Here is a 27,760-nt window from a genome sequence, read left to right on the forward strand (position 1 = left end):
CCTTGGGGCTGGCACAACCATCAGCTTCTTCCACACAGCAAGGCAGATGGCTTCTGACATGGTCATCTCGTTTTGATGACCAAGAGGTCACTATAACATCTTTCTTCACCACCGCCATTTTGCAGATCTGGGCCCCAGTCATTGGAAGAAACACACAAATTCATCCCATTAGCCATTCAGTTTCATCTCCCACATGCAAGCAGGTAACAAGACAGCAGCATTGGGGATGGTGAGGAAGGAAGGATGAAAGGTGGAAATAATGTGGGATGAGGATGTCCAAGCTGGCAGGTGATGGAAACCAGATTCTGTCCTCCTGTGTGGCCACAGAGTCCCTCATCAACAGCTCCATGGGATGGGGAGCATGGGGCATAGTGGGGATGCAACACCCTTACCTTCTCATTCTTCCTCTCCTCAGCCTTGCCCGCGGGGCCAGGGGTGACAGGGCCACCCAGGGGCCCGCCGCCCGCCTCGCCGTTGAGGTGGGCTGCGCTGACGTTGGGCGGGGTGATGGCGGCGGCGGCGGAGGTGAGGGGAATGAGGGGCCGGGCCCCTGGGGCAGCTGGCTGGTGGCCGTGCTGTGGGGAGATGGCGGGGTGAGGCCGGATGGCTGCTGCTGGCAGGCGGGAGGGTGAGCTGGGAGTCCGCAGGGGTGAGACCGTGGCGGTGGGTCGCTCCGGGGCTGGCACTGGAGGGTGAGCTGCGGAGGGAGGACAAAGTGTGGTTAAGCCCCTTGTGCACTGCCAGACCTGGCCCTTCAGTGGCCATCGCTGCCACGAGGTGCCAGGGCCTGACAGAGAACTGAACTCTTAGCCTTAACCCAGGATATCTCAGCCTGCAAGTGTTTTTTGGTTAAATCCTAGAAATCACTCTCCTGGCTGTGAAACACCTGTCCGCAGTCACCAAAATGGCTGGTCCTCTCTAGTGATGTGACTGGGGAACAGCCTGACCATCCCTGCCCGTGCCTGGCAATAAATAAAATGCCTGTTGTGTTTTAAAAACACTGTAACTTGTTTCAGCTGAGCTGTTTTCTGAATCTCCAGTATGCTCTCCTAATCTGATAGGTTTTGGAGCAATGCAACATGGGACCTAAAGGGTTAGCCCAGATGACCCACGCCAACCTCACAGGCAGCAATTACAAAGGAAGGTCTCTTGTTTCAGCCCTAACAAAATGATCAACAGTACATCACTGTGCTGCACAAGATAAATTAAGCAGAAATCCATTGGAGGATTTCTGAGCTCAGCCTTGCCTCTGCCAGCAAAGTCCCTGAGGGGCTATGCAGTACCTTTTAGCCTTGCTGCCCTTGCTGAGCAAACCCTGCTGACAAGCACTAGGAACCAGGAATTAGTGCTTGTCTACTTAATGGTGACCACGACACACTGCAGGGGTCAGATCTCCAGTGATTTGGAAGCCTGTTGCCTGGCCTCATGTTGCAAAAAGCGTGACAAAACTCCAGGTCCATTTCCACAATGATGTTGCCCCTGACTTCCAGGCTAGTTGATTGCTTAGCTGTAACCTACCTACAGCTCCATTTCAAGTACATATAGACCAGAAGCCAAGTCCACACTCAGACATTCCCTCACTTAAATGATTTAATAGTAGCACTGCCTGGAAAATGCCCATTTCACAAATGATCTCAGGATTTCATAATCTGGTTTAGTTTTGCCTCTGTGCAAAATCTGAAGCTTTGAACATTTTTCTCAGCACAACATACTCACCCACCCCACAATAGCCTCTCTTCTGGTCAGAGCATTCACCTGGTATGTGAAAACATAGGATCCGGTCACTGCACTGTTGTCCTCTGTGGAGAACAGCTCTGGGCAGATGCCTGTTCCCTGTGCAACCTGAGTCAGTCCAGCTTTATGGCTGAAGTCTGGTTGAACTACATCCAGTCCTCACAAAAAAGCTTTGAGTCCAACAAATCAGCTTTTCTTTGACCAAGGAGCATTTTTCTGGAAAATTTCTGACCCACTCTGATCTGTGGTTTTCTTACAAATTCCTCTGAAGGACAGATAGATACTAGCTGGAGTTCACTCAATCTATAACTAAAGAACAATGCTGGAACAACACAAACTTTTTTTTTTTTTTTTTTTCCTGTTTTTGTGGTTAACAGCAGCACCCATTACCAGGGATTGAAATTATAAGGAGTGCCATTAATCATACTCACTACCCCAACTGAGCACTCCTGCCAGGAGGGAATTTCATCCCCCAGCCTTATGCCCTATTATCCAAAGCATACACTATAGGCCAGTGATCATCAGATTAGCACCTCCAAAGTTTACATGATTCTCCCTCATGGTAACTCCTTGACTCTGTAACATCTCTTTTTATCAATGTTGCTTATAGCAAATCAATCAAACTATCATTAACTAGTCTTGAACTTGATGTGTTTTTACCACGTAGCATGAGGAAGGGCCTAAAAGTTATTACAGATGCCTCCAAGACTATATTTGTTGTTAGTTATGATTTCCCCCTCTCTGGATTACCAAGAACATATATTGGAAAATGCAATTCCTTTCCAGAGAGACAGACAAGGCACCACTGGTTATCTTGAAGTGATTATCTCCGTCTGATTTCTCCACTTGGAACCGGTGTGATGAGCAACCGCTGCTGCCAGAAATCTCATTTTCTGACATGGTTAAGATTGTAGGGTCAAATTTTCGAACTATTGGTTGTAGGGAGCAATGTCTTTCCTGAATTTAGAGGAAAAGCACAATAATGGAATTTCACTGCAGGTACTTGGATGTTGAAGACTGATTTGTTAATCATATGAGGTACATTACTTCTTTCATATAGGACTTGGTGTTTCCAGACACAAAGGAAACAGAAAACATGAGAAACAGTAAAATAAATGGCCTGAGAAAAATCAACTCTGAGCAGAGCTCTCACTTTATATTCTGTAATTTAATCTGCTTACTGTTACAATGTATGCCTTTGCTCTGAGATCTCTGGATCTGGACTGTGCTGCATCAAACATGCTATTAATTAGCAACGCTCACTGAAGGCTATTTTTGTTCTACACCACTCATATTTCATTTTGGGTGTACTCCTACATTAGTGGCCTTGTGCAAAAATGATTTGTTACTTGTGTATATTGCAAGCCAACAGAAACATGACTTGAATAGTGTGCCAGCTTGCCTCTCCTGAAGAGCTTTCCCAAAAGTCAGATTGCCTTGCTCTGTCCTGCAGGACTAAAAAGGTCTTTTGAAGACTCTGGTCCACAGGATATTGCTGAGGACATCTATTATGGAGAAAAATACTGACAATCATGAAAAATTTCCTTTTTTTATCCTGGTAAAAGTTTAATTAATTGAAACAACGATCTCATGAACCTTCTGGAAGGGCTGGAGAACTCCCCGCTTAGGATGTTTTGGAGCAGCTCTGTGGTTCCTGGATTACCCTGCCTGCCAGCTCCTTGTTACTTTAAGATATCAGAGTGATCTGGAGGAGCAACCTTAAATCAGAGTAGCTGCTGGAGGTACAGCTCTGCAGTTTTGTGGAAGGAAGGTGTGTGGGTCACCTTCTGAACCAGACAAAAGGAGGATAACTCCATTATTCTGCAGTGTGACATGGATGCTGTGTGAAGTCCTACCACTGTCTGTTGAGCAGAGGAGCCTGCACTGTTCGAGATTCAGATTCGCACGTATTTGATTACAGATTCACATGTATTTGATTACGTTTTCTTCCCTTGGGTCTGGACTGCATAGGGGGTGAGATTAGATGGTCACAATAGTGTCTTCTGGCTTCAAAAGGTGTAAATCCATGACTTACACTGAAGTGTATTTCTCATGTGTGCCTGCTCTGTTTGGTATCTAAGACCTCAGTTTTCAGCAGTCACAGTCCTTACTGATCTGCCTTTGTAAACACAATGGCTCATATCCCTCTAAAATATCAGAAACAAAATGTTTAAAATTTTGCTATAAAGTTCCACCGCAGTATTTACTTTTACTTTATTCAACATCAGAGCTGTTTAACATCAGGGAAAGGGCAATAAATTGTACTCTAGAAAATTGTGCTGTACATCAGAAAGGGAACCTAGAAAGAACAGAGCCCCCCTGATGTGAGAAGCTCTTATTCTTATTTCAAAAAGGTGGCAGTATTTTTCAGATCTTTTGCTTTATCACTAACACTGGGTCCTGTTCTGCCTAATAAATACCTTTCATCCCTGGAGCCCAATGAAATGCTTCTTAATTCTGAGTCGTGTATTACTCGCCCTGTGATAAGAGCAGTATTTTTCCATCAGCAAGCCAACCGGACTCAGAACCATTAATCTCCTCAGTATGCAGGGTACTTGCTTTCACTCAGATAAATTGTATAAATATTTGTAAACACTATAATCTATTTCAGCTGTAGCAACAGAACAATCTGATAACCACAACGTGGTTCCCAGAGATCAATAGAAGTCCATAAATATTACAAGCAAATAAAATATACTCTATTCCACGTTGACTGAGCTGTGACTAAAACGAGAAAGAAAGCTGTGAGGATGGGCAGATTTGAGAGGCTTGTGCTAGAGGGGTAGGACATCAATTCTGTTGGCACAGGGTGAGAGGCACGTACCCATCTGCATGGCGTTGCGGGTCTGGCTGCCTGGCTGCTGGGCTGAGTACCTCAAGCAGTTATTCAGCTGTGGAGAGGCCGCCTGTAGCTGGGGATGCGTCTGAGGAGCAGTGATGGGAACAACGGGTCTGATGGCCGTGGTGGCATTAGTGTGACTGGCCCCAATGGGGTGGATGGATCCCGGGGCTCCTTTCATTGCTGGAGCTCCCCCAGCTCCGCTGTTCCTGGGCTGCCCGGCTCCCACTGGCACCCTGCATGGAGACAAGGGACAGAGTGAGCGTGCAGCAGAGACCCCAACACCCTGCCACCATGCTGATAAGCACCCCCAGTTACTCAGGGGGTTCAACATGATATCTTCTCAGGTCTTACAGTTAAACCAAGAATATATATTTATCTTTATAGGACACAGACATAAGTATGCTGGATGACATTTTCATCCCTTTAGCCTATGGGAAGAATTACAGGGTAAAAATGGAAAAGATAGTTTTTCTCATAATTTTTTTTGTTTCTTAAGCTACATTTGTGTTTGAATAATTTCTAGCAAAATCACAAGTCTGAATTCAGAAGAAATTAATATCTTCCAAATGCCATTTTGTGTGCCAGAGGCTATTTTACAGGCACTAATGGAGTGATAATTAAAACAGATTCTGAGATCTTTTCTCAGGACCAAACCTGCACACAGACCCACAGGGAGAAAAAAAGATGGGTAACACTGGATCCACGTGTGGCTGTTGAAGGGGACCGAAAAGCAGCAGACTTGGCAGGGCTTGGCTTGGCTGAGCACTTATCCTACTGATGTAACCAAGCTTAGCTCAGGCTTGCTACGGAAATGCAAAAGGAAAGGGAATGCAGCTGACCTTACCGAAAAGGTAAACCAAAAAATAATCAGCCCTTCTTTCAATGCTCAAACTGTGTGCACAGTCTGAATTTCGTCTGAGTGGCTGAGGAGACCTCAGAGGGAAGGAACAAGGTTCTTTCTCCTATGCAAGGATTTCAACCTAGGGCAGGTCTCGGTCCTTTTACCACAGAGCTAGAAATTCTCTGACCAGGGCAGGAGGACAGTAGGACAGCAATGGACAAACTCAGCTGCTGCTCAGCAGCTCTTTCTCTGAGTTTCTTACTCAAGTCCCTGAGTAATTTCCTACCCCAGCAGCAGATGCCACGAAACAGAGCGGTAATTTTGTGCTGTTCTCTCCTGGGCTGCTCCATGTGCCAAGGTCCTCCTTCAGGAAAGTACATCAGAGGGGATATGATGTAGAATAAAGTATGATGGAGGAAATGGAAATCAGACAGTGCAGGGGGTTAGCAAGGGAGGAGAGGGTAACAGAAGGGGTACAAGACCAGCCTGGGGGGTGGGATTGGCAGAACTTCAGGGGGTCTAAAATTGTTGTGTGAGAACACAAAGAGCAGAAAGAAGGAATATGCTCAACAATGTGATCTGATTCAGAGGACAAGAAAGACAGAAGAACCACCCCTAAGAAAAGAGTGCAAAGGGGAAGAGCCAAAAGAGTGGCATTCTGATAGAACAAAACATAAGCTGGAAGATATGGTCCAAAAGTGCAAAAGATAGCTGTCACCTCTGCCCAATCCTCCCTGCCCCTAAAATCACAGGAGGAAAAACAACACTGTGGTGACATTGATATGATTTGTCACACAAGGTTTGCCTGGATTACATTTTGCTAAATGATTTTTTTTTTTTTTTTTTTTTTTTCCATCAGCCTCCAGGTAGCAAAAAGCTGGGAATCCCACCAGATGGAAATCTTGACTGTCTGTCATCTGCTGTGAAGAGCTGGCAGAGCAGCAGCAAATTTCAGCTGGAGCTGGCTCGGCCATCTGCACTAGAGTGAGTTTGCCAGAAAAGCACTTCTAATAGTCTACTGAAAGCTGTGTTCAGGCAAACATGCACACTGACAGGTACAGAAACTATCTGTGGCTCCCACAGAGCTGGATAGATGCTGGATGTGGCAAATTTTCTCTGCTGCCATGTGTCTGTCTCTCCATCGAAAAGGTCTTGTCCTTTTCCCACTGTGCTTTGCTCACACATGTGATTTGGCAGCTTATAAATCTATTTCAGTTTTATTAAATTCATGGACAACTTTTCTTTCTTGGGTTTTGTAGGGAGTGGCAGAAAAACATGCATTAATCTAATCCCCTGCTTTGCTGTCAAAAGGGAACAAAGTAAGTTGAAAGTGCAGCAAATAGGAGATTTTGTTGCTATCACATTTTTCTTGCTGTTCTCACTGAGGGTGATTTACACAGGAACTTATTAGCTCACAGGATCGTAAATATAATCATAAAGCCGCTTTTGGGCTTTGTGGAAAGCACTTTTGCCCTTTAGCACTTCTCTCTGTCTTGTTCGAGCTGTGACATGCTGCATTTAATAAAGTCTTGCTGATTCAGATCACCAACGCTTCAGCACAGATTTCTTTACTAATTAAGAGCTGAAGAGGCAAGAGGTGAAGGCAGCCAAGGGGCTCTATAAAATCAGGTAAATACATTTAGGTTGATGAACAGTGAAGACCCCAAGAATTAACGTGGGATTTTTTTTGACTGAAATGCAATATTAGGACTGTCAGCAGGCTTAGTTATTGTCTTCTAATCTGCTCTTAACTTTTGGTCTTGCTCAGACCACATACTACAAATTTGACACAAACTGAAGAGGGAATAAAGCTGGATCAGTTTTTCCAGATCAACACTTTCTGAGTTGCAAGGTGCCTTTCTCTGGGGAGGAGTGAAAGATGGTGGAGACTGTGTGCATGTGGGAGGAAAGACTGAAAGCACATGAGGAGGAGTGAGTTCCATTTGCAAACCCACGGTTGCTTTAAAGGAGTTATGGGTGTACACACGACAACATTCACCTGCAAGGAGCACATAGGGCAAAACAGTCTGGGACACACTGATGAACTTTCTCCTCAGCTTGCAGACTATTTCAGAGTGGGCTATAGGTCAGAAACATCCTTTGATTTAGTGTTGTTCAATAATAAACTCAGAGAAAGGGCATTCCTTCCCCAAAATACTATTCTTTCCTCTTCTGCTCTTCTGCAACTGAGACAGAGGTAGCTAAAATCCAGCCATTTACTGAACTCTCCTACTGCTTCTGAATTTTAATGGTTCAAACATTGGTCCTGATCCAAATGATCCAAGTCCTTTGATTTAAGAAAAACAAAATCTACAAGACGAGCTACTGAAAAGCAAGACAAGAGAATTCCTTATTTTGTTTATCCCTTTTACATGTCCAGTAGTTTTATAACAATAAATAAATCATTAGCCAATAGGTTTTTAATAATTGTAAAACCTTTACAATCGTAAAACCCATCAGACTTTTTAAAGTCAGAGGTTGTAAGTGCCATCTTCTAACATGGCTTCTGAGAACATGGATAACTCCAATGCCACAACCATCAAATTTCATTACTCAAGTCTGCAATGCCACCAGAAAATTTCTGGAAGGAGAATGTAACTTAAAAGCAGAGCTACATTGTTTTTAGCATCCTCCAGGTGCAGAATCCCTCCCAGTCCCAGCTCAGGCATATCCACCTTGGCCAGTGGTCCTCACCTGGAAACAGGAGTCACGTAGTTGCCTGGGAAGACGCCGGACATTCCACTCCTCAGAGATGTCCCCTTGAACCAGCCGTCCTGGCACTTCTCAATGACCCGGTACATCTCACCTTTGCGGAGCTCCAGCTCGTCATTCTTCTGAGGCTTGTAGGCGTACAGGGCTAGGTAGCTGCAGGAGGAGGCCACACCAGAAGAAAGCACACAGCTGAGGTCAGCTACCATCTGTCCCACTTTGACTCCAAGCCCGCAGAGCAGAAAGCGAGCAGAAACACTGCTCAGAAATGGTGGTTAAAAAGGGACATCATCACAGCACACCAAACATGGAACGACAGAGACAAAGTCAACTGGATGCTAAGAAAAGACAGGAATAACTTAACCAGATTAAAGTCAGGAGGTAATTAATTTAGAAATTATTACGGCACACTTCTTGCCAGGGCATAACCAAAGCAAAACACTGCCACAAAGCAGGACTGGCTCTAAGAATTTAGCAGCAGTTTCACAAGAACAAGGCAATTACTGAGATAGCCAGAGTAACCAGGATGTGAATGGGAAGGCTTTTCATAGAGAGATTCTTGTTGAAAAATTAAGCATGATTGTTTGCACTTTGGGCAATAATGGAAACTTGGGACAGGACAGCAAGAATGCACACACAGAACACCACTTTCTTCGTAAATTTTTTTTCGTACTGTCACCTTTCTACAAATGCAAAGAAGGGATCTCTGGTAATTCTAGATCAAGGTTGTGCCTTTTTTGTGTGTATGTGTTTGTTTTGTTTTGTTGTTGTTGTTTTGTTTGTTTGTTTTAAAAATATTTTTATTTTTTATTTGTGCTTTACAGGCAGTGCAGGGAGATTAGAACAAATGGTGAAACACTTACAGAAAGTGCATTTACACTACAAAGTGCAGCAGAATGCTCTTTGGCTCGAGGGTGGGTGAGAAAAGGCTTGCTGCCCACCTTAGAGCAGTGAACTAGAGAAATAATGAAAACTATAACCATTGTGATTGTAGAGTTGTAGCCAATAAAAATGATACATGGCTTTTTACTTGTGCTCTCCAGGAAATACAACTGAGGAATAAATCCTGTTAGTTTTTCTGATTCTACTCTTTTATGGTACCAGTAGATTTCTTTATTTTTATTCTGAAAGCAGTAAATAAACAGCAGTAATGAGCAGAATATGAAATATTCGGTAACACGTCCTTGGGGCATGCTTAGGCTGATGTGCATGACCATGTTTACCATGTGCATAGGGTACAAAGACCTAATCAGAAACAGTATTTCATAAGTCAACAGATGGGAGAAACCATCCTGCACATCTTTTGCTTAGCCTATATAATCAGGTGATCCTGTGCAGGTCTGTAGCTGTTCTCCTTGTGGGAAACATAAGGCTACTTATGAACTGAATAACATTAAAATGCATCACCCTGACATGAAATAAGGTTGCATGCTTCAGTGCTGATTCTTCAGGACAGTGCTCTGCTAAGCCATAACAAAAAGTGCCAAAATTGTATCACTTGAGGAAGCAGAAAGTGTGGCTCTGACTACTTTCTAAGTTACTGCTTACACAGGGCTGATATTCAGAAGCTATGTGTAAAGTGGGGAGTCAAGGACAGAGCATTTTAGATAGACTTACTTAGCTCTTTCCCCAGGGGACTGCAGGTAATAATGCAATTTACTGGTTGAGACACTGGAAGAAGGTGCAAAGAAAATTACCCTGAGTGGATCTTTCCCTTACAGCTATCTGCAGCTCTCCTACTAGTTTCTTTCTATTCCTTCCTGCAAATTCCCCCCAACTCAGCCTCCAGTACGCCTGAATAAACAATATAACAGAGGCCAGAACACCTTCCAGAGAGAGTATAAAAACCCTTGTGAAGACTAAAAGAAGGTGTACAACAGCCCAGCCTGGACTCCGTGATAAAACCAAGCGATCTCTGTATTGCTAAACTGATGCAAACTTGTATGTGAGAACCACACAGTGTGACCCTGGGACGATGGAGATGATCAGTGCTTTCTTCATGGACCAGTGACCCCACCACCAATGTGGGGCAGTGAGGATGCCCGCGGTTGGGGTTTCCTCTGTCAGCCTGCAAAAAGACAGGGCTTCTCCAAACCCAGTGACAGGCTCAGCCTGGGCCCACTGTCTGGCCATGGCTGGCATGCCCACCCCCTGGGGACAGGCGTACACCCCGTGTGCTGGCAGAGATGGGGCTGTAGGAGAGCTGGCGGGACACTTGCTGTCACATATGGCTGAAAACAATGTGAGTGCAGGCAGCTTCCCTCCCAGAAAGAGTTTCTGGGCTTTTCCTCTGGCAAGGGATCCGGGTTAGTGGTCCCATTTGCTGAGGATGATTTTGCCTTAAGCCAAAGCCTTCGGTCTCGGACACGTTTCACCGTTCTCTAGATTTTCAGCAAACTCCCTGACACTGGGAAGAAAGTGATAAACCAACAATCTGAAATACTGCAAAATGTAATAGCAAGTTATTCTGGGCTATGTGAAACAGTGAGGCTAAGGGTTAGGGAACAGGACCTAGAAGAAGCCAAAATGTTTATTAAAAGTTCCCTAAAAAAGGCCTAAGGGAGAAGGTAGCTCATGTTCTTGGCCTTGGGGAACTGCCTGTGTCTCTACTTATAATGCAGAAGCCCCAGGGCTCTGTCTAGTGTTGTACATCCACAGTTCTGCTACAACTTTCAGATAATGCTTCCTCTTTGACTGGAACTTGGCTCACAAATGCAAAATGACAGACTGGATTACGAGGCTGCTTCACCGGGGAGATGACAGGCGTAGCATGGGAGGGAGAAGGGGAGGCTTGCTGAGGCATGGAGGCAGAGACATTGCCAGAGAACTGGAAAATGTCCTGATTCAGCAACTAAATATTGGAAATACTGCCAGTTACTTCTTCCTAGCCTGGGTAACGTTTGAAGTAAATTTGTAGCCTGCTATGTGCCATACAGGCTGCACAGGGTGGTCGCAGGGTGATGATCAGACCTCTCTGTGGGGCAGTGATGTGTGGTACCCCTCAGCTATGAAGATCTCACCGTAGTAGCCAAGAACAAATTTGTTTTGTTTCTGTTCCAACTCCTCTATTTTCCTTAAAGCAGGTTTGCTATGTTATTTTAGGATTTTTTTGTGTATTCAGACCTTGTTTTACCCATATCACAAACCCCTAATATACTGGTGTGCATATGTGTGTGTGTCTATACAGTTCTGTTGCTTTCACAAGGTATAGGTGATGAGAGGAAAGGATTCAGTAGTTTAACTAGACAGGTACCAGATCAACCAACCAGGCTAGACGAGATTTCTTTTAATGGAGTCTACTCTTTTTCTTCTATATCTAGTCAACCTTCTGTTATTCTACATTCCATTTAATAAGCCCGTATGCCCATGATATGAAGTTCATTCATTGCATTTTTATGGCACTGAAAAAATGGAATTGAGTTATTTTTTCTGGTTAATGATGAATGTATCAGATGTTTCATCGCATGGGACTACACCTTTTTAAGAGCTTTAAATGAAGGAAGAAGATTTTATCTAGCTGAGAGATATTCTGTTTGTTCCACAGTGATGCATACAGATGTAATAAATATACCTGAAGTCTACAAGGGTTCACAGAGAAAGGGGGAAGTCTTGCCTTTCTTTACTCATTTTTCAATTTCAGCAGAGGCTGGGTCATGTATGAAATGGCGATCTCCCTCAGAATGTTCCTGAGCTGAGATTCAGGCTTCCGTATTTCAAACACACACACACACACACACACACACACACACACACACAATTGGAAAGAAAGGGTATGGAGCGACTGAGATGAGCTGCTTACATATTGAGGGGAAGCTGCACCTTCGGTGGTGTTCCCTGATCTCCAATTATTGCACTTGTCCTGGGACCAGCTACTGTGGCTGCTCCAATTGAAGAGGAATCCTGAAAATACACAAAGAAGAACATACAAAGATTAACATGAAGCCTACCGTTTCCTAAAGTGCTATGAGTTGAAGGCACAGAAGAGAAAAACCACATCTTTATTCAATTCCCAGACTTTCTAACTTCACGGTACTGCATTAAAAAGACATATTTTAGCTTTCCACATTCCAAAAATATATTTCTGACAGAAGGGATATTAGGTTATTAACAGCATTTCCATGTACCTGTCAGAGAAATTCAGTTGTACCTTGCATGCAGATCTTAAAAGCTTTAGAATGCAAAACTACTTGACTGCTTTGTAAAATCAGCTCAACATGTACATCTCTGCAAATCATACTTGCTTTGTTAAAGGTAACCCTTTGCCCTCAAAAGCTTGTTTTAAAATTTTTATTCTTTTGGTTAATGTTTACCGATCTGTGGACAAGATACTATTCAATTCCCAAAACGTAGTCTCATCTCTGTATACTGTATTTATACTGAATATTCTCCTCCTTAAGAAAAAGGTGACAACACAACCCAAAACGGAGTACCTCTGAATGGAGAAAGTAGGAGTCCACTTCACTTTGACCACAGCAGATAAATCCTTGCTCTCATACAGAGAACGGGGCAGATCTTTTCCAGCTATTAATGTTGAAAGGCCATTCTAAATGTAATTGTTTTTCAAAGCCTTGTGCTCAGCAAAAGTATGCAGGGCAAACTCTTTTGAGTTGTCTCACCAAAGTCCCCATTCATCTGTGTCAAAAAGGAATCCTGACTGGAAACTTCTCCTGAAGTAGTGCGAAGGTCTGTAGCAACCGATTTTGCTGCAAAGGCAGGGCAGAGCTGGGCTCATGAAACTTGTAGTGCTTGTGCTGGTTTGACTGAAAGAGAGTTAATTTTCTTCATGCAGTTAGAAACATTTCTGTTTCATAGCTAGCATGGTCATTGTTTGGATTTAGTTTGAGAACAAGAAGATAACACCCTGGGAAAAAGTTAAACTTTTTAACTGTTGTCTGGGAGCCAAGGACGTTCTGAGTGCTCTGCCCACAGGTGTGAGGGAGCTGGGAATTGGGTATGGATGGGGCAGAGCTTGGCTGACATCCAGACTGATCAACAAGAATATCCCATGCCATTAGCATCATGTTTCATATTTAAGGAGAGCCAGGATCTTCTGGCTAGTTGGGAGCTGGGACAGACAGGGATGAAGACCTGTACTGGTTCTGCTCCGTTTCAGTGGAGTTCTGTTTGGGAGTTTCTTTATTTTGGCCTTTTGCCATTCTTCTGTTTTGCAGGGGCCTCTGGGCCTTTCTGCTTTTTTCCTCTCTTCTCTCTGTGGGTTCTGCTGTTTGGGACCAGGTGCTGCTGCCTGGGACTGGCTGCTCGGTGTGGACGGAGCTTGTGAGGAATTGCACTGAGTATCTTTTATTTTATATTCTATTTCCATTTTATACATACGACTATCAGCAACAGTATATTAGTTTTATTTTGTTATTTTATTAAAATGTGTTTATTTCAGTCCACAGGTTAATCTCTTCCCTTATGATTCTCTCCCCTATTTGGGGGTGGGAGTGAGTGAGTAGGTATCGTGGTTATATTGCTAGCTCGGGTTAAACCACAACAAGGGTTCTCTTGGGAAAAAGACTCTTTTAGTAAGTCTAACCAAATGCTGTATGCACATCCATATGCAGAATGGCTCTACAAAGTAGGATCCAAAGTTTATGCAGAAATTGCAGGTTCAGACAGAGCCTGTTACATACAACAAAGATTTTGAGCAGTTCACAGACCTCCAGTGCAGCTTTTCTGTTTTCAAATGCTATCTTAAGAAATAGTAAATACTGATCTATTTTGAGAACAGAAACACAGGGACAATTTTTGCGCTTACAAATGACACTGAATTAAACCAAGACACATACTGTAACTTAATTAATGGATTTCAAGGTCATCTCATTCCAAAGAAGCCCACATAATTATTACAGTGTCATGTCTTGATATTGCACTGCTATTCTATATTGCTTTGCTGTATATTAACACAATATCATTTGGAAATCATGCAGCAAAGTATGAAGACACTGCTCTGTGATTCCATCCATAGCTTTTGGCAACAAGCAGCAAGCTGCCTCCTCTCTCACCGACATCTACGCTCAATCATGAAGTTGTAGTGACAAGTACATCTCCTTTTTCTCATTATTTCCTCTCACTTTTTGGTTGCTTGCTCAAACAATGAAGGTTCCCGGCAGCTCTTAGTTCTATGTGTAAAAGTAAGCATTCTTTCCAGTTCTGTGACTAAGGCTTAATTAATCCTGCCTGTCACATCAGTGAGATAATATCAACTTACAGAAAAAAACACCAGCCCACGCAAAAATGTAGGGATAGTTGGAGAATGCTCCTTCATTTGTTATTTTGAGCTGGTTAATGGCATTAGGGATTGTAGAAGATACTGGGCAGGGAGACCTGGCAGCTGCCTCATGCAAAAGGTAAGTAAGAAATCGTCTGCTTCAAACTTTTTCGTGTTGTGCCACCAGTATATGCCTGCTCTGAGCTAGAGAAAGTGTCTCCAGCAAAACAGATTGGTCCCCACCCTTTTCTTGTAGCACAAAACACTTTGTTTTTACCTCATGAAAAAACAGAGCTGAGTGAACGTCCTCAGGGTTCAACTGTAAAGGCAGGGAAGATCACAGCAGTGTAAGACCCGTGCTATCCTTCCTTGGCTCCTACGATCCTCTCTTGGCACGCCTGGGTGAAGGCAGAGTTTGCAGAGGTGCTGCTACCCCAGCCAGGACTGCCCACCGCTGGTACCCTGGGCTAAGCCAGCCCAACTCTGCAGAGAGATGAGCTCAAGTCTGGAAAGCCGCGCAGTTGTCTGAGCATCATCTGTTTGTCTATTTGCACTGACAATGGTGGCTTCAGCATTTTCTGTATTACTGGAATCATGAGCCAAGTACTTTCTATGTCATCTTATGTTTGTGCTAACATAACAGTCCTACGGATTAAGATGTCATGTAATTGTCATTCAGTGTTGCTGGATGACAATGTTGCTTTCTTCCCTTGAATAATCCCAAAGAAATCTCCATAATTCAGTATGTTCTCAATCCCCCTAACATTCAGCTTATTGCCTGTGGCCTGTTACTTTAATATTGCTGCATCTGCTGCCAGTTTGGACCCTACAGACCATTCATTTTTACCACATTGCACAGCCTACTACTACCATATGCATCCGAACTCTAAATCAGTGCCTGCTTCCTGATTGCATTCCAGTTTTTCTTTAGCTGCTCTCCCATGTAGGCTTTAACATGATGGTGTACTTGGCAGTTTGCGTATGACCCCACTTTTCATCATCAGGTTTTACTCCACAGGACCCACCAGCTTTCCACAGCATTGAATTCAGCTCCTCCGTTCACATCTTGGCATTTACTTTCACACAAGTATTCTGCTCTGCAGCTTCATTCGCCTGTGTGCTCTTTGACGAATTCTCTCGGTGGCTGCCTGATTGCTGCTATGCATCTGAATGTTCACCAGCTTTGCATTTAAAGTACAGTCACTGACAGAGTCGATGAAGGCTTTGTAAGGCTTCTCTTTCAAGATCCTGTTCTCTCTCTTATGTATCACTAATTAGCTTACATTATAAGATACAATATTGCTAGAATATTTTGCAAGATAATATTTGCAATAACTTTTTGAAGAGACTGAAATTTTGGGAAAGAATAATATTCTATTTCTTCCTACTTCTGATTACCTTTGTTGGAAGTTTACCTTTCCACTTGTCATTCCTACTATTTTATGTGGGCCTCCCCAGCTACTGGTAATGCTAATAATCCTCCCAGAGAACACAGCAGGCCTTTCTCCATCACAGCTGCTAGCAGGGCTTAGTTTGTTTTCCTACTTTATTTAGCCCTGGAGACAGGTTGTACTTTTGCTATTGTGATCTAAGGAACAAGGTGCTAAACATGTCCTCCTTTCCTCTCCATCTGCTCAAGGGAATGGGAATTGGAGAATCTGAGTGTTTTGTTCTCTGCTTTGATACTGTTCGGGAGGTCTGTGTGTCCCTTCTCTCCATTCTGATGGCATGTCTCTGCGGGATCCACGTTTCTGTGGCACCGGGCATGCAAATACAGCTACACACAGGCATCACACAGGGAGACCCCAAATGCTGCAGCATTTGCATCTTAATCCTTCTTCCACCTCTGCTACTCACCATTGCTAAGCCTTACTGAGGAGGGGATGTCTTTGACAGCCAGGTTTTCAAGAGGCGCGTGAGCACCTATTAATAAAAACAGGCACCTTGCAGAGTTTTCGCAGGGAGGCATTGAGAAGTACTTCACAGTCTGACTCCCATGGATTTCTTGCAATCTAAGTAATAAGAGTCACTTCTGGAAATACCATTTGGTGCCCCTCTGTATCCTTATGAGTTTATAATGCCTTTAAACATTTGGCCATTGAGTTTTCAAATGTGACCTGCTGGGTAATTACACTGTAGCACATCTCCTGATTAGGAGGTCATTTACTCTAATGGTGGTGTGCAGTTTTCTGAACTAGACACTGCCAACTCTCATCCCATTTACTTAGGCCACTAAACAGCCAAATCTGACTTCTTCATGCTCCCACTCCAATCTGGCATCCTCCAAGTACCACTTATCGCTGCCTATGTTTTCAGCTCAGCAGCAACAGCTCTTCTCTTCCAAGGGACAATACAGTCCCAGCTGCCAGCCAGCAGGGACAAGCAGCTGCACAAAGGCTTGCTGAAGATCACCTCTGGACACCTCTGCACTAATTCCTGCTTCTTCATGCCCATTAGTAACACAACAACATCACCTGTACTGTGGAAGGCTAAATCTTGAGTAAAACTCCTGGTCTATACATTCAGCCCATGCACAACAATGCCATGTGACAGATCTCTTGCTCCCAGCTCATGCTGTGTTGCTTGTTTTTACCACCTGCTGTTCTGTAGAAGTAGGTGAGTATATACTCATGGGCTGGATAATAATATGAAAGGACTGTGTGTCTTTAAACACAACAGTCTCCTTATGACCACTGAAATATAACCTCCCCCTCAGCTCAAGCTAATGCCTTGTAGAAACTCATGCCTCGAGTCCTCCTCAGAAATAGTTTCTTTCTCCATGGAGTTTCAGTCTCCATGTTGGCTGTTACAAGACGACTTTATACAAGGGTCAAGAACGAAGAAAGACTCTGCACAAAGTTTTGCATGGTGCTTGGCTAAACTTGCTGTAGTCCTAGAAGCAGCGTAGTCCTCTGGAGAAAAACAGCAGCAGAGCACAGGGTCTCTGCTCTCAGTCCCCAAAGAGCATTTCCAACACTGTTTTTAGATGCTTAAGTGAGTCACAGCACCAGGTACTGTTCTGGTGTCGTGTAAAACTAGGAAAGCCAAAGCTAGCTGACGAAAATAAACCTTGCAGATGATTCTCCAGCCTGAGAGTCAGCATCTCCTGGTGAGAACAAACAGTCTGATGTCCTCAGAAGTCACCACAACATGTCTAAGCTCAAATGGATGTAATTCCTCCTACAATTGATAAATATTATTTGCAAGAGAACTCCAGGAGCATCAAAACAAATTGCAGTTCAATGTATATGTAATGTTATATTTCTATTACAGTTTATAGTATGTACTCTTGAGTAAATAATTCACTGCTGAGATGTTGCTGCCTCTTGTGTCAGCTCTGACATATATTTAAAAGCAACCAGCCTGGCAAAACATTACTGACAAGCCCCCAGAGACCAGGAAATTAAAGGTAATAACTACTCATCTGGGCTGAAACCTCATCTCAAATTCATTCCCTTTCCCTATTCCCATCGACGCCTCTATGAAAACATAAGAACTGGTAGTCTGAACTTCCAGCATAAACTTATTCTCTCCCTTTCAGATTTACTTTAGATTTCCACCAGTACTTTATGGCTTTGTTTGTGGTTTAATTTGAGAAGGCATGGTGTCTGTAGGGATTAGCGAAGTGCCTTGCAAAAGCACAGGATTCAGTCTTGGAGGGGAATAGAAGCCACAAAGACAGTGATAAAACTAGGAACAGAATACAGTGATATTGCAGGTTGCAGCATCCTTCACGAAAAAATAGTTGTTGCTGCTATCAGACGGATGTTCTTATCATCTAGAAAATCACCAACCAGAAATCTCTATTTTAACTTCAAAGCAAATCCAGCACTGTCTCACCAGAGGGCACTTATCACATTCATTAATTCAGAGGAAAATTTCTTTTAATGTCTTGAATGCATATTTACAGCTTACTTTAAATTTCTCTTTAATATTACTTTAAAATAAGAAAAAAACCCACTCAAACATTCAGCTCACATAGGCTGATGTATCGTCCTCTGGAAACATCACAAAAAATAGACTAATGGCCTTTAAGATTCCTGTGACTCTTTTCTCTAATTTGCTAACTCCATAAAACAATGACTGTGGCAATCACTCCAGGCCTTAATGTTCCTAGAAATAATGTATTAGCACTTAATGCATGGTAGTGCCACCAAGTATTGATGAGAAGTGTTACACGCAAGATCAAATAGCCTCATCAAATGCTAATTACCAAAGTGGGAGCTGAAACGGACTTACCAATTCTAAAGTAAGACTCTTTCTTCCATAATGGTATGTGTGTAAAAAACAAACAAATGTGCATGATAACAGCTGCAGCTGCATAAATAGCTGCATAAATACTCAGTTCCTTCCTGCAAAAAGTGGAGCTAAATTTATAAGATTTAGAATTTATTGAGGGGTTCTTACAACCTGTAAATATCTGCAGCCATAGATTAAAGTGAGGTAGAATATTGTGCCAGAGTGTTCTAGCACCATGTTGGCCCTAATCATTTTTTGGCTTATAGGAGACCAAAGACTCCAGACAATGCCTTCTGTGGATAGCTCATGGAGCTATGCAGAGAGCTGGAGAAGTCATGTGAATGCATTTCCTGAGCTTCCATTTCCACTCTCCTGCAATCTAAAGACGGCTGCAAGTCAGAAGAAAAAGCAAACAAATATTTTTTGCCATCTTCTTCCAAATGTTCAGCTAACATTATCATCCATAAAGCTCTGTTTATTCTGGTTTGCAGCTTCTAACTTCCCTTAAATGAGGACTAATTAAGCATCATGTGAATGGGCATCATGAGAATTATATTTTATTCAGCCTTGTTTCTCTCTCAGCACTGAGCACCAGTGTCTAGCTCTCCACCACGAGGTTTTAAATAATTTTATAGTAAACAGTTTCTTCAAATTCTGCGATCAAAGAACATGAAAAATCAAACGCAGAGAGACAGGAAAGTTTAAAGTGAAATCTTGACCTCTAAAAGAGGTTAATTGAATCCCATGTTGATAATTACCTTTTTGATAACTGCACAACAAACTCATTGGTATCCTGTGCAATGCCTCCTGTAAAAAGCCCCTCTCCAGTGAGACAGTAGTGGTAAACAAATAAACAGCAACAGCAACAACAAACCAGAAAAAAACCCACTAAAACAATAACAACAACCCCCCAATGAAACAAACAAAAAAGGGGGAAAAAAAAGCTGTAGTGCTTTCTATCGTGGTTTCTATTCTAATTCATGCATGCACACACAGTGTGTGCCAGGTGGGAAGGATTTTGTGGTATAGTGTAAATACCAAGAGAGTGCCTTGCTTGTTCTTGAGGCTTCCAAATCAGCAGCTGACTGGCAGGTAGCGTAAAGCCTCAGGATTAGCTCTGTGCAAAAATTATTTCAGTGGCAAAATGTTTTCAAGTTGCTACCCTGAGGAGTATATGGAAAAAAATACTTCGTTTTCATTTTACAGGCTACGAGATTTCATGTAGAGTTGAATGATGTTTCTAAACCACAACCTTCTCTTCCTAGATCCTATAAAAAATCAAGCTTTTTTGTTCTTGAAAAATCTCTCAAAATGTATTTATGATGAGGTAAATCATAGGATAAAGAGAAGACACTGTTGCTAAACTGGTAGTTTCTGAAAGGCGATTTTGCTTTGACCTGGATTCTCGGTAGTTTATGTAACCAGTCGGCAGATTGAGTCAGTTCATGTGTCTCATTTGCAACAATTTTGGCAAATAATGTAATATATTCCAATTTGCACAGTATATTCAAAGATCTATCGATAAAAAAAAACCCAAAAAACAAACAAGCTTACATGCCTGCCCAAAACTCTCTGCTTAATAAAACTTAACTCCTGCCTGCAAAACCCTCAACAAGCATTCTTTATACAGTTATTTAAAATAGAGATGCAACAAACATGCAATGTTTGGAACCGGTTCTAAATAATTTAGAGTAGAACTGGGAATGCACAAATACCATAGAGTACTTTAGGTTAGACTTCAGTAAAGTCTCTTATGCTGTTTTCATGAAATATTTTTATCTAAATAACAGAAACACAGGTAAGACTAATGTTACTTCTCTTTTCCTATTTTGACTGGTGCAGCCTCCTGAGATAGCTGCCCCAGGTTTCAGCTGTCTCATCCTCATTGATGGATGTCCGGTCAGATGTCATTCACAGCCAGCAACAGAGCAGGTTGGATAGAATTTGGACTTCAGACCAAAGCTGAAAAATACCTGAATTTATATTATTTTCTCAGAGCCCATTTTGCACTTGAAAATTCAAGGTTCATTTTTAGTCTCTGGATTTTAAGTATAATCTGTATGCTTCTCATGGTCAGCACATTTAGGTTATCGGCCAAGGCTCAACCAGAGTTCTGCTATTACATTTTCTCAGCAAAAATTCAGCACTTCTAAATAACTGATAAAGAGTCACACTTCCAAGTGATTTATATAGTGAGGCACTTCAAGGAACATTTTTCATTTCAAATACTGTCACCGTTTGGGACTGGGAGCTTGCAAGACATTGTTCTCAGCTTTTCCTGAACATGTGGCCTCTGGTCAGGAGCCTGTACTAACACTCGCAAATACAAATGGACTTCTTGTGCATGGTGATGAGTTGTTCAAAACACACATAGACGTTCCTTCTGCGGGGAGCATCCTTTCTTCCTCACCCAGCTGTTATCCTGGTGTACACAAAGCCAGACTTCATTATTCATGAGATGCATTTTCTGTCAAAAACTGGGGGATTTGGAGCAGTACTGACCTATGACCTTTTTAAATAGCAGGGAAGAATAATTCATAAGGGGCGAAAATGGAAGCAAGATGAGCCATCTGAGGCCTAGGCACAATTACTGTCCAGGGGGACCTCCCCAGCTCCCCAGGGAGTCTCAGTTACAAACTGCTTCTCTGCACCCATATCCTAATTCAGCTTCAGCTCCATCACAGACCTGCAGCACTACTTACATCCTCAATAAAAATCCATTTTGCCAGCATGATAGGACATTCTACATGATGGACAGACACTGTTACCTTTTAGATGGAGGTCTTATGTCTAATGATTGATAGTCAGCCAGCAACAAAAAGCATACAAGAAGTAAATCTGGCTGCAAGCAAAATGACGATCCCAGCATTGCACCTTTTAAAATAAATGCTTTGTATCCTGGCTGTTGTGGTCTTCCAGTCACTCTTTTATTCAGCTGAGGTGTCTTGAAATTGATTCTTCCACCTTTGGGCACCCCTAGGCTTGCAGTCAATGAAGATATATTTTAGGCCATTACTTATTTCAAATGCATCTTGGATTTTGAGAAACATCTGAGTTGGTTCTGCTTAAAGAACAACAAATGTATAATAGAAGGCCTGTAGTCTTCAATTATTAAATTACTAATATGCAGAAGTGCTTTAAAAACATGTGATTTTATACCCTGGTCTGCATGTCAGTGATCAATATGCATAAATCTGTGCCCTCCTGGAGAAGTGAGAGGCTTATAATAGTCTAACAACTCAGAAACCCAAAAAACATGTCAGCTCAGCACGGAAGTCTGGTTTCAATTCGCAAAAATTGACAAAAGCCACAGGAATATATAGTACCATGCATAAAATCAGGTCTAATGGGTGGAATATATTCCACATTTACTGAAACATCTAAAACTTGCACCTGAATTTTAAGTTCCTACAGTAAGATGCCCTCAATGTCTTTGCTTCTTCTCATGTCAGCAGAGAGGGAGCAGGTGTCCCAGATGTAGGTGCCCAAAGTCCACAAGAAAAATGGATGCTTGCTTTAAGAAGACTATTTCGCTGGGCACCAGCTGGTTGCCTGAGGTAGGGGACTGGCTGCCATTCAAGAACTCCTGTAATTGAATTCTGCTTGTTCAAAGGACAGGCTACAGGAAAATTGTGTCAAACTTTTTAAAAACATGGAACCTCCCCGCAAGCCAAATACCAATCCTGATATGCACCAGAGGAGCTCATACCTACTAAACCAAACAAAATTCCTTTATTTCTTTGTATGAGGAGATCTGTTAAATAAACAATGACAAAGTGCCTGGAAATTTGAAGGATGTGATATAAAGACACAACAAGCCAAATTTAGATTCTAATGTTGAAACGAAAGGCATATATTTGCTAAACAGTCAGCGCCGAAACTGTGAATTTGTTGTTTCACCTATAAGAAATATGCTTTGGCTGAACTTGCTGTTGCAAACTAGCAGGAGCCTGAGATAGTTATAGAGAGAACCATTCAAGGGTGGTGACGATGATTTGCAGGGCAGAGAGGCTCCTTTTCAAGCAAGGAAGGAAAAGGTGAGACATCTTCCTGCAGCAGAGCCCAAGGGTGAGTTTGGCAGCTACATGCACAGCCTTCCCACCAACCTGCCCATGCTCTCAGCAACACCCCTTGAGCGCTTTTGAAGCATCAGTAAAGTCAGTGTGCAAGACTGTCAAGATATCAAACACTGAACAAGACGTACAGGAGACTCACCGTAAAAATGCCAAACACATTCTAGAACGATACAGTCCAAAGGCAAGATTCTTGCTCTCCCAAATGCCTTGGTGTAAGAGTTCAGAGGCCCATTGTTGATGCTACTTTGGCTGGCTTTCAGCCACGTGAATAAAAGAAAAATGCTGAACTGATTTTGTGTCTAAGGCTGCAGCATCATTAATTGTTTTAAAGCCATGTCAGGTCAGACAACTAAATTTCTGACATTTTTATTTAAAATGTGACCCTTATTATTATGGGATTAATAGTTAAACATATAGCTGCAAAATTTTAATGTGCATTTGGTAAGAGGCAAATTCTGGACTCTTTGTAGACCTAACTAAGAAAACCAAAAGCAGGTGCATTCATGTTGATAGCTCCTGTGATTTTATTGCTAGCCTTACAGCATGAGGCATTTTTCAGAAGGCTACTCCTGCAGTCAGAAGAATACAGTGAGAACTTCAGTTCCACTTCAACATTTTTTCCCCAACAGCAAAATTTGTAAAGGAAAATGTTTAAATGCCTCTAACTAGAAAGCAAACGGTAAGGCTCCCAAAAGCAGAGATATGTATTCATACATGTAAATGCCAAATTTGAGGTGACTGGTCCTTGGGGCTGCAATAACACTTTTTGACAGAGGAAAACCTCTTTTCACTGAGGCTGATCTGAACCACCAAGACTCTTTCCTCTCCCTGGATTTTGACCAAGATGGTTTTGGTCAGCAGTGATGGAAGCATATATTCAGATGCCTTGTCTGCAAACAGGCTCTATGCCCTGAGGCAGAACTACTCCCTGAATCTGTTCCCACCACGGGCACACTGGAGTAGCTTCATTATACCCCAGCCCTAGCTGTGCTTCTGACCGTGACACCAATTACTTGTCTTCCCATATGCTGCAAAGGACACCACCAGCCTTCCTGTGGGCTGGATTTCAATAATCATAACATGTCACAGGGAATATGGGGCCCTTCTGGTCCCCTGCCACTTGTATCCAAATGCCACAATGGTCTGTGAAATAAGTAGGGTTTTGCATACTAGTTGTTCTGCTAAAGTGGGCAAGAACAGTTAAGGCACTTTCTGCTTAACTATCTATTTTTTGTGGTTTACTAGCTTAGAATGAGTCTTCACACGACTCGGTGTGCATGGTGTTTCCCTTGACTAGCACAAGAACAGAAAAGCCACAGTCTGTCACATCTCTGTAAAGTCCAAATGTGTCACTCTGAGTGCCAAAAACCTGGGTGTCATTGACTTGACAAGCTTGGGACCCTCACTCATGTCTAGTGCTTGTGCTGCTTCACAGATGTCACAGCACATTTTGGCACATGCGCTACTTTGTGCGGGGGCCGTATCCTCACCTTCACCCTTCTGCTGAGGGGTGAAAGGAGGGGGAAGACCTTACAGCACAGACACCCTGCCTGGAAAAGGGATGTGGAAGAAAATGAGCTAAATTACAGCTGGGCTGAGCCTCCTCTCTGGCTCCTACATGTGGATGGGCAGCAGATAGAGGTGAGCAGCTGAAGCAGGAGCAGAGGGTGCCGCTCTGCTGTGGCACTGTCCCCTTGGCATGCCATTTTGGCCAGCTCTGTGGCACGCACTGGCATGCACACAGGCACTCTGCCTTTCCCCGTGTCCTTGCAAACCTGCGCTGCAGGGGCCTGGGGGCCCATGTCATGGGTGGCAGCATGACACAACTGCTGAGAGTGACCCTCTGGTCTGGGGCACCACACCAGCCCCACAGGGGAGACCCACCAGCAGTGAAAAGGGCATAACCAGGTTTTCCTGCTCAAGGGAGTTCCTGCAGTTTGCTGCTTGTCCCTCTTCCCATGCTGCCCTCTCCCAGCCATCTAGATACATACCAGCATGGGCAATGGCTGTAACTTGGATCACTTTTTGCCCTGGGCCACCACAGGGATGGGAAGTGATCCACCGTTGTCCCTGTACAGGGACACGGGTAGTGAGGGGTAGGAAGGCATGTCCAGGGAGCAGAAAAGGGCAAGGGCAGATTTTTTCAGGAGAGGAATGATGGGTGGGAAGATGCTGCCATGCTTAGGTTATCTCTGTGCTAGCAAGCTCCACAGGCCAGGAGGTCTGTAGAGCGAACCTGTGGCTGCTCATCTGCACACCAAGTGTGTAGATGACTGAGCAGGGAGGCTGAGGCAGAAGAGGTTTGGACTATTTTTACTCTCTGTTCTCTTCTACACTTTCAAGTTGCAAATTACCATTTGGATCCACAGAAACAGTGGTCATTTGCAAGGGATTTCATAGAATCATAGAATAGTTTGGGTTGGAAGGGACCTTCAAAGGTCATCTAGTCCAACCCCCAGTGCATCCTTGGTGAGTCTGGCTCCTGATTTTGGCAGATCCCCAGAAGCAACCTCTCAGAAGCTCCTTTTTGGAACCTGTGGGGTTGTCCAGGAGGTTGCACCTCCGAGCCCTCTTTCAACAGGGGATAAGACAGGGGGCTGCACCCTGAGCACACCTCCTTGGGTGTTTCTGAAGAGCACCTACTTTCACTTGTCAAAGTACTTCACATTTGCTTATCCTCTTGTGTCTTGTAGGGAAATAATTACTCCAAAAATCCTTTTTATCCCCAATGTATGAATTTCAATTTGATATTGCTACCCTGCAGGGTAACAGAAACATTCAGGGTAACAGAATCACTCAAAATTATTGCTTTCTACACCAGAAAATGATGCAATGTAAGCTGCATTACTTCAAAAAAATTATAGGAGTACTTTTTTTTTTTAATGTGTTGCATTATTGTAATTTAAATTTGGCCTTATCCTCCGACTCCTCACAAGTGCCCACTGAATTAACACAAGGGTGGGAATGACAGATGCCAAACACCGTCACATCAGAATGACAGCACCATGCAACTGCTTTGTGCAAGGCTCAGCCATTTTGGAAGTGGTGAGACAACGGAGCGTCACCCACCAAAGGTGCCCCAAACCCACCTCCAACCCACCTCACCTGGGCCGGGGCGCTGGAGGAGAGATGGGTCAGGTCCCCGATCCTGGCAGCTGCCCGCGGGTCGCTGGAGCTGATGAGGACGGGAGCACTGATCTCCATGGAGTGCCGGTTGCTGGCGGCCTGGGAGGACTTGTGCGTCATGCTGAGGGCGGTGAAGGAATGACGCTTCTTGGCATTCTTCTTGCCCTCTGCCTGCCGCTGGGCCGCCCCGGCTGCCCCGGCACCGGCCAGCGTGGAGCACGGAGCCAAACCCACTGCCGCCGCCACGGCCGCTGTCTCTGTTGGCAGTGTCACGTCGCAGCCGGAGGCGGTAGCTGAGCACGTCTTGTCCATCTCAATGAGCTGCTTGGCAGATTCGTTGAGCTGTGTGTGGAGGAAAATGGAAAATAAAAAAAAGGATTAAAAAAAGAAAATAAGTGGGTGTCACCAATGGCCTGTCACAGCTTGCTGATGGTGCCTGCTGGACCTGCCTGGGCTTTTGTCCTTGTAGCACCACGCTCCTTTCCCGGTGACCTATCCTGGCAGGGGAATGATGCTGAGCACCAAATCGTGGCAGTTGCCTGCCTGGGGTAGACGAAGGTCTGGGGCGTCACACATACCAGCACAGCTGCAGAACTCACCACAGGGAGATTCTACCCTGACAAATGGAGTGCTAAACCTAGCCTGTCCAACATCTCTCAGCTGGCCAGGAAGATCCCCTGGAGGCACGCTAGCACACTTTGTTTCCCAAAACCTGCCCCAAACCTTCCATGATCCACAGTGTTACTGTCCACTTCCAGGGAAATGCTCAATTTTCTGAATTTCCCAAAGCTGGCTGAGTTATTTCCGTCCACTTCTTAATGCCAGGAAGATTATAAGAGAGGGAGAATAAGAATACAGAAGACTTAGGCTAGAACCAAGTACTGTAAATTGGTGCACATCATTGAAACAACATTTAAAAAACAGTGATCCCCAAAACAGCTTGCCCCAGGCTGCAGAGGCAGAGTCAGGGGAAGAAGGCAAGAGCCTCTCCATCAGTGTCTCACTATTCCCAGGTTCATCAAAGGCCTACGCTTGACATTTGACACACAGGGTTTCAGTCCAGGGGTACAGCTTCAAAATCCTTCCTATTTCATCTTTCTGCCTCCCTCCCAACGCAGGTTATTAACATGCAGATGCAAACCCCTGGCATTTTTTCCAGCTCTATCACTTCAGCTGGGTAGGAGCTTGATGGCCACTGGAATACTTGCTCAGGGTCCAATTTGAAAAATTGGTCTCACCAGTCCTTCCAAGGGGTTTAAAACTTGCCTACAGCCCACAGAGACAGGAGACAATTGCACGTTCTGCCTTCTGTTCCTCGTTCAATCCACATTCACGGATAAGCTCATGCCTATAAATGCCAAAGGCAAACTTGGTGGGTCAACCCCGTCATTGATGCCTCTAATCTCTTAGTCAGCACGACTCATACAGGAAAGCTACACCTTACACAGCTGGAGAGCTTTTTGGTGCAGAGGGGTGTGACAGTCACTGATGATACATGAAGTGCACTCTGAAGTCAGGAGCGCTTTCTGCACAGCGTTCATTGCCAATAGATCTTCCCTTGAGGGGTGCTAACAGCTGAGGGAAAATGCCACAATTTGCCAACAGACCTTCATATTAAACTAGGATGTGCTGCAATATGTTCGCATTTAATGAATAAAAACAACATATGAAAAAGAGAGCCATGGCTGACATGTACATGCTTTTGTATACACTGCTATTTTGAGACCCACATGAACCAGAGGTGCATGTAATACTGTTCTGGACCAAAACCAGGTTATTTTTTTTTCTCTAACCACTGTATGAATTACAGCAGCATCCAAGAAACTCCATTGAGGACAACATCTTCTCAGGCTCTAAATAAAAAAAAAAAAAAGAATAGTTGCTGCTCTAAGCCAAGCCAATTTAGAAATCAAATATAAGTGAGAATAAAATAGAAAAAGAGGGGAATGGGAAAGATAACCATAGAAGTGTGCAGTTAA

General features: G+C 43.6%; 1 protein-coding gene across 1 annotated transcript in view; it reads right to left on the minus strand.

The window, feature by feature from the left end:
* The window catches only part of SH3RF3 (SH3 domain containing ring finger 3), a 258,423-nt gene that overhangs the window by 40,437 nt on the left and 190,226 nt on the right, over nucleotides 1–27,760 (minus strand). Inside the window, exons 4-8 of the mRNA XM_065829568.2 lie at nucleotides 25,761–26,123; nucleotides 11,926–12,026; nucleotides 8,112–8,282; nucleotides 4,559–4,809; nucleotides 393–697 (exon numbers count right to left, since the gene is read on the minus strand). Of these exons, the coding sequence (XP_065685640.2) occupies nucleotides 393–697; nucleotides 4,559–4,809; nucleotides 8,112–8,282; nucleotides 11,926–12,026; nucleotides 25,761–26,123 (1,191 nt within the window). The remainder of the gene's footprint in view (nucleotides 1–392; nucleotides 698–4,558; nucleotides 4,810–8,111; nucleotides 8,283–11,925; nucleotides 12,027–25,760; nucleotides 26,124–27,760) is intronic.

This window comes from Patagioenas fasciata, chromosome 1 (assembly GCF_037038585.1).
Source record: "Patagioenas fasciata isolate bPatFas1 chromosome 1, bPatFas1.hap1, whole genome shotgun sequence".
In the NCBI taxonomy this organism is placed as follows: domain Eukaryota; kingdom Metazoa; phylum Chordata; class Aves; order Columbiformes; family Columbidae; genus Patagioenas; species Patagioenas fasciata.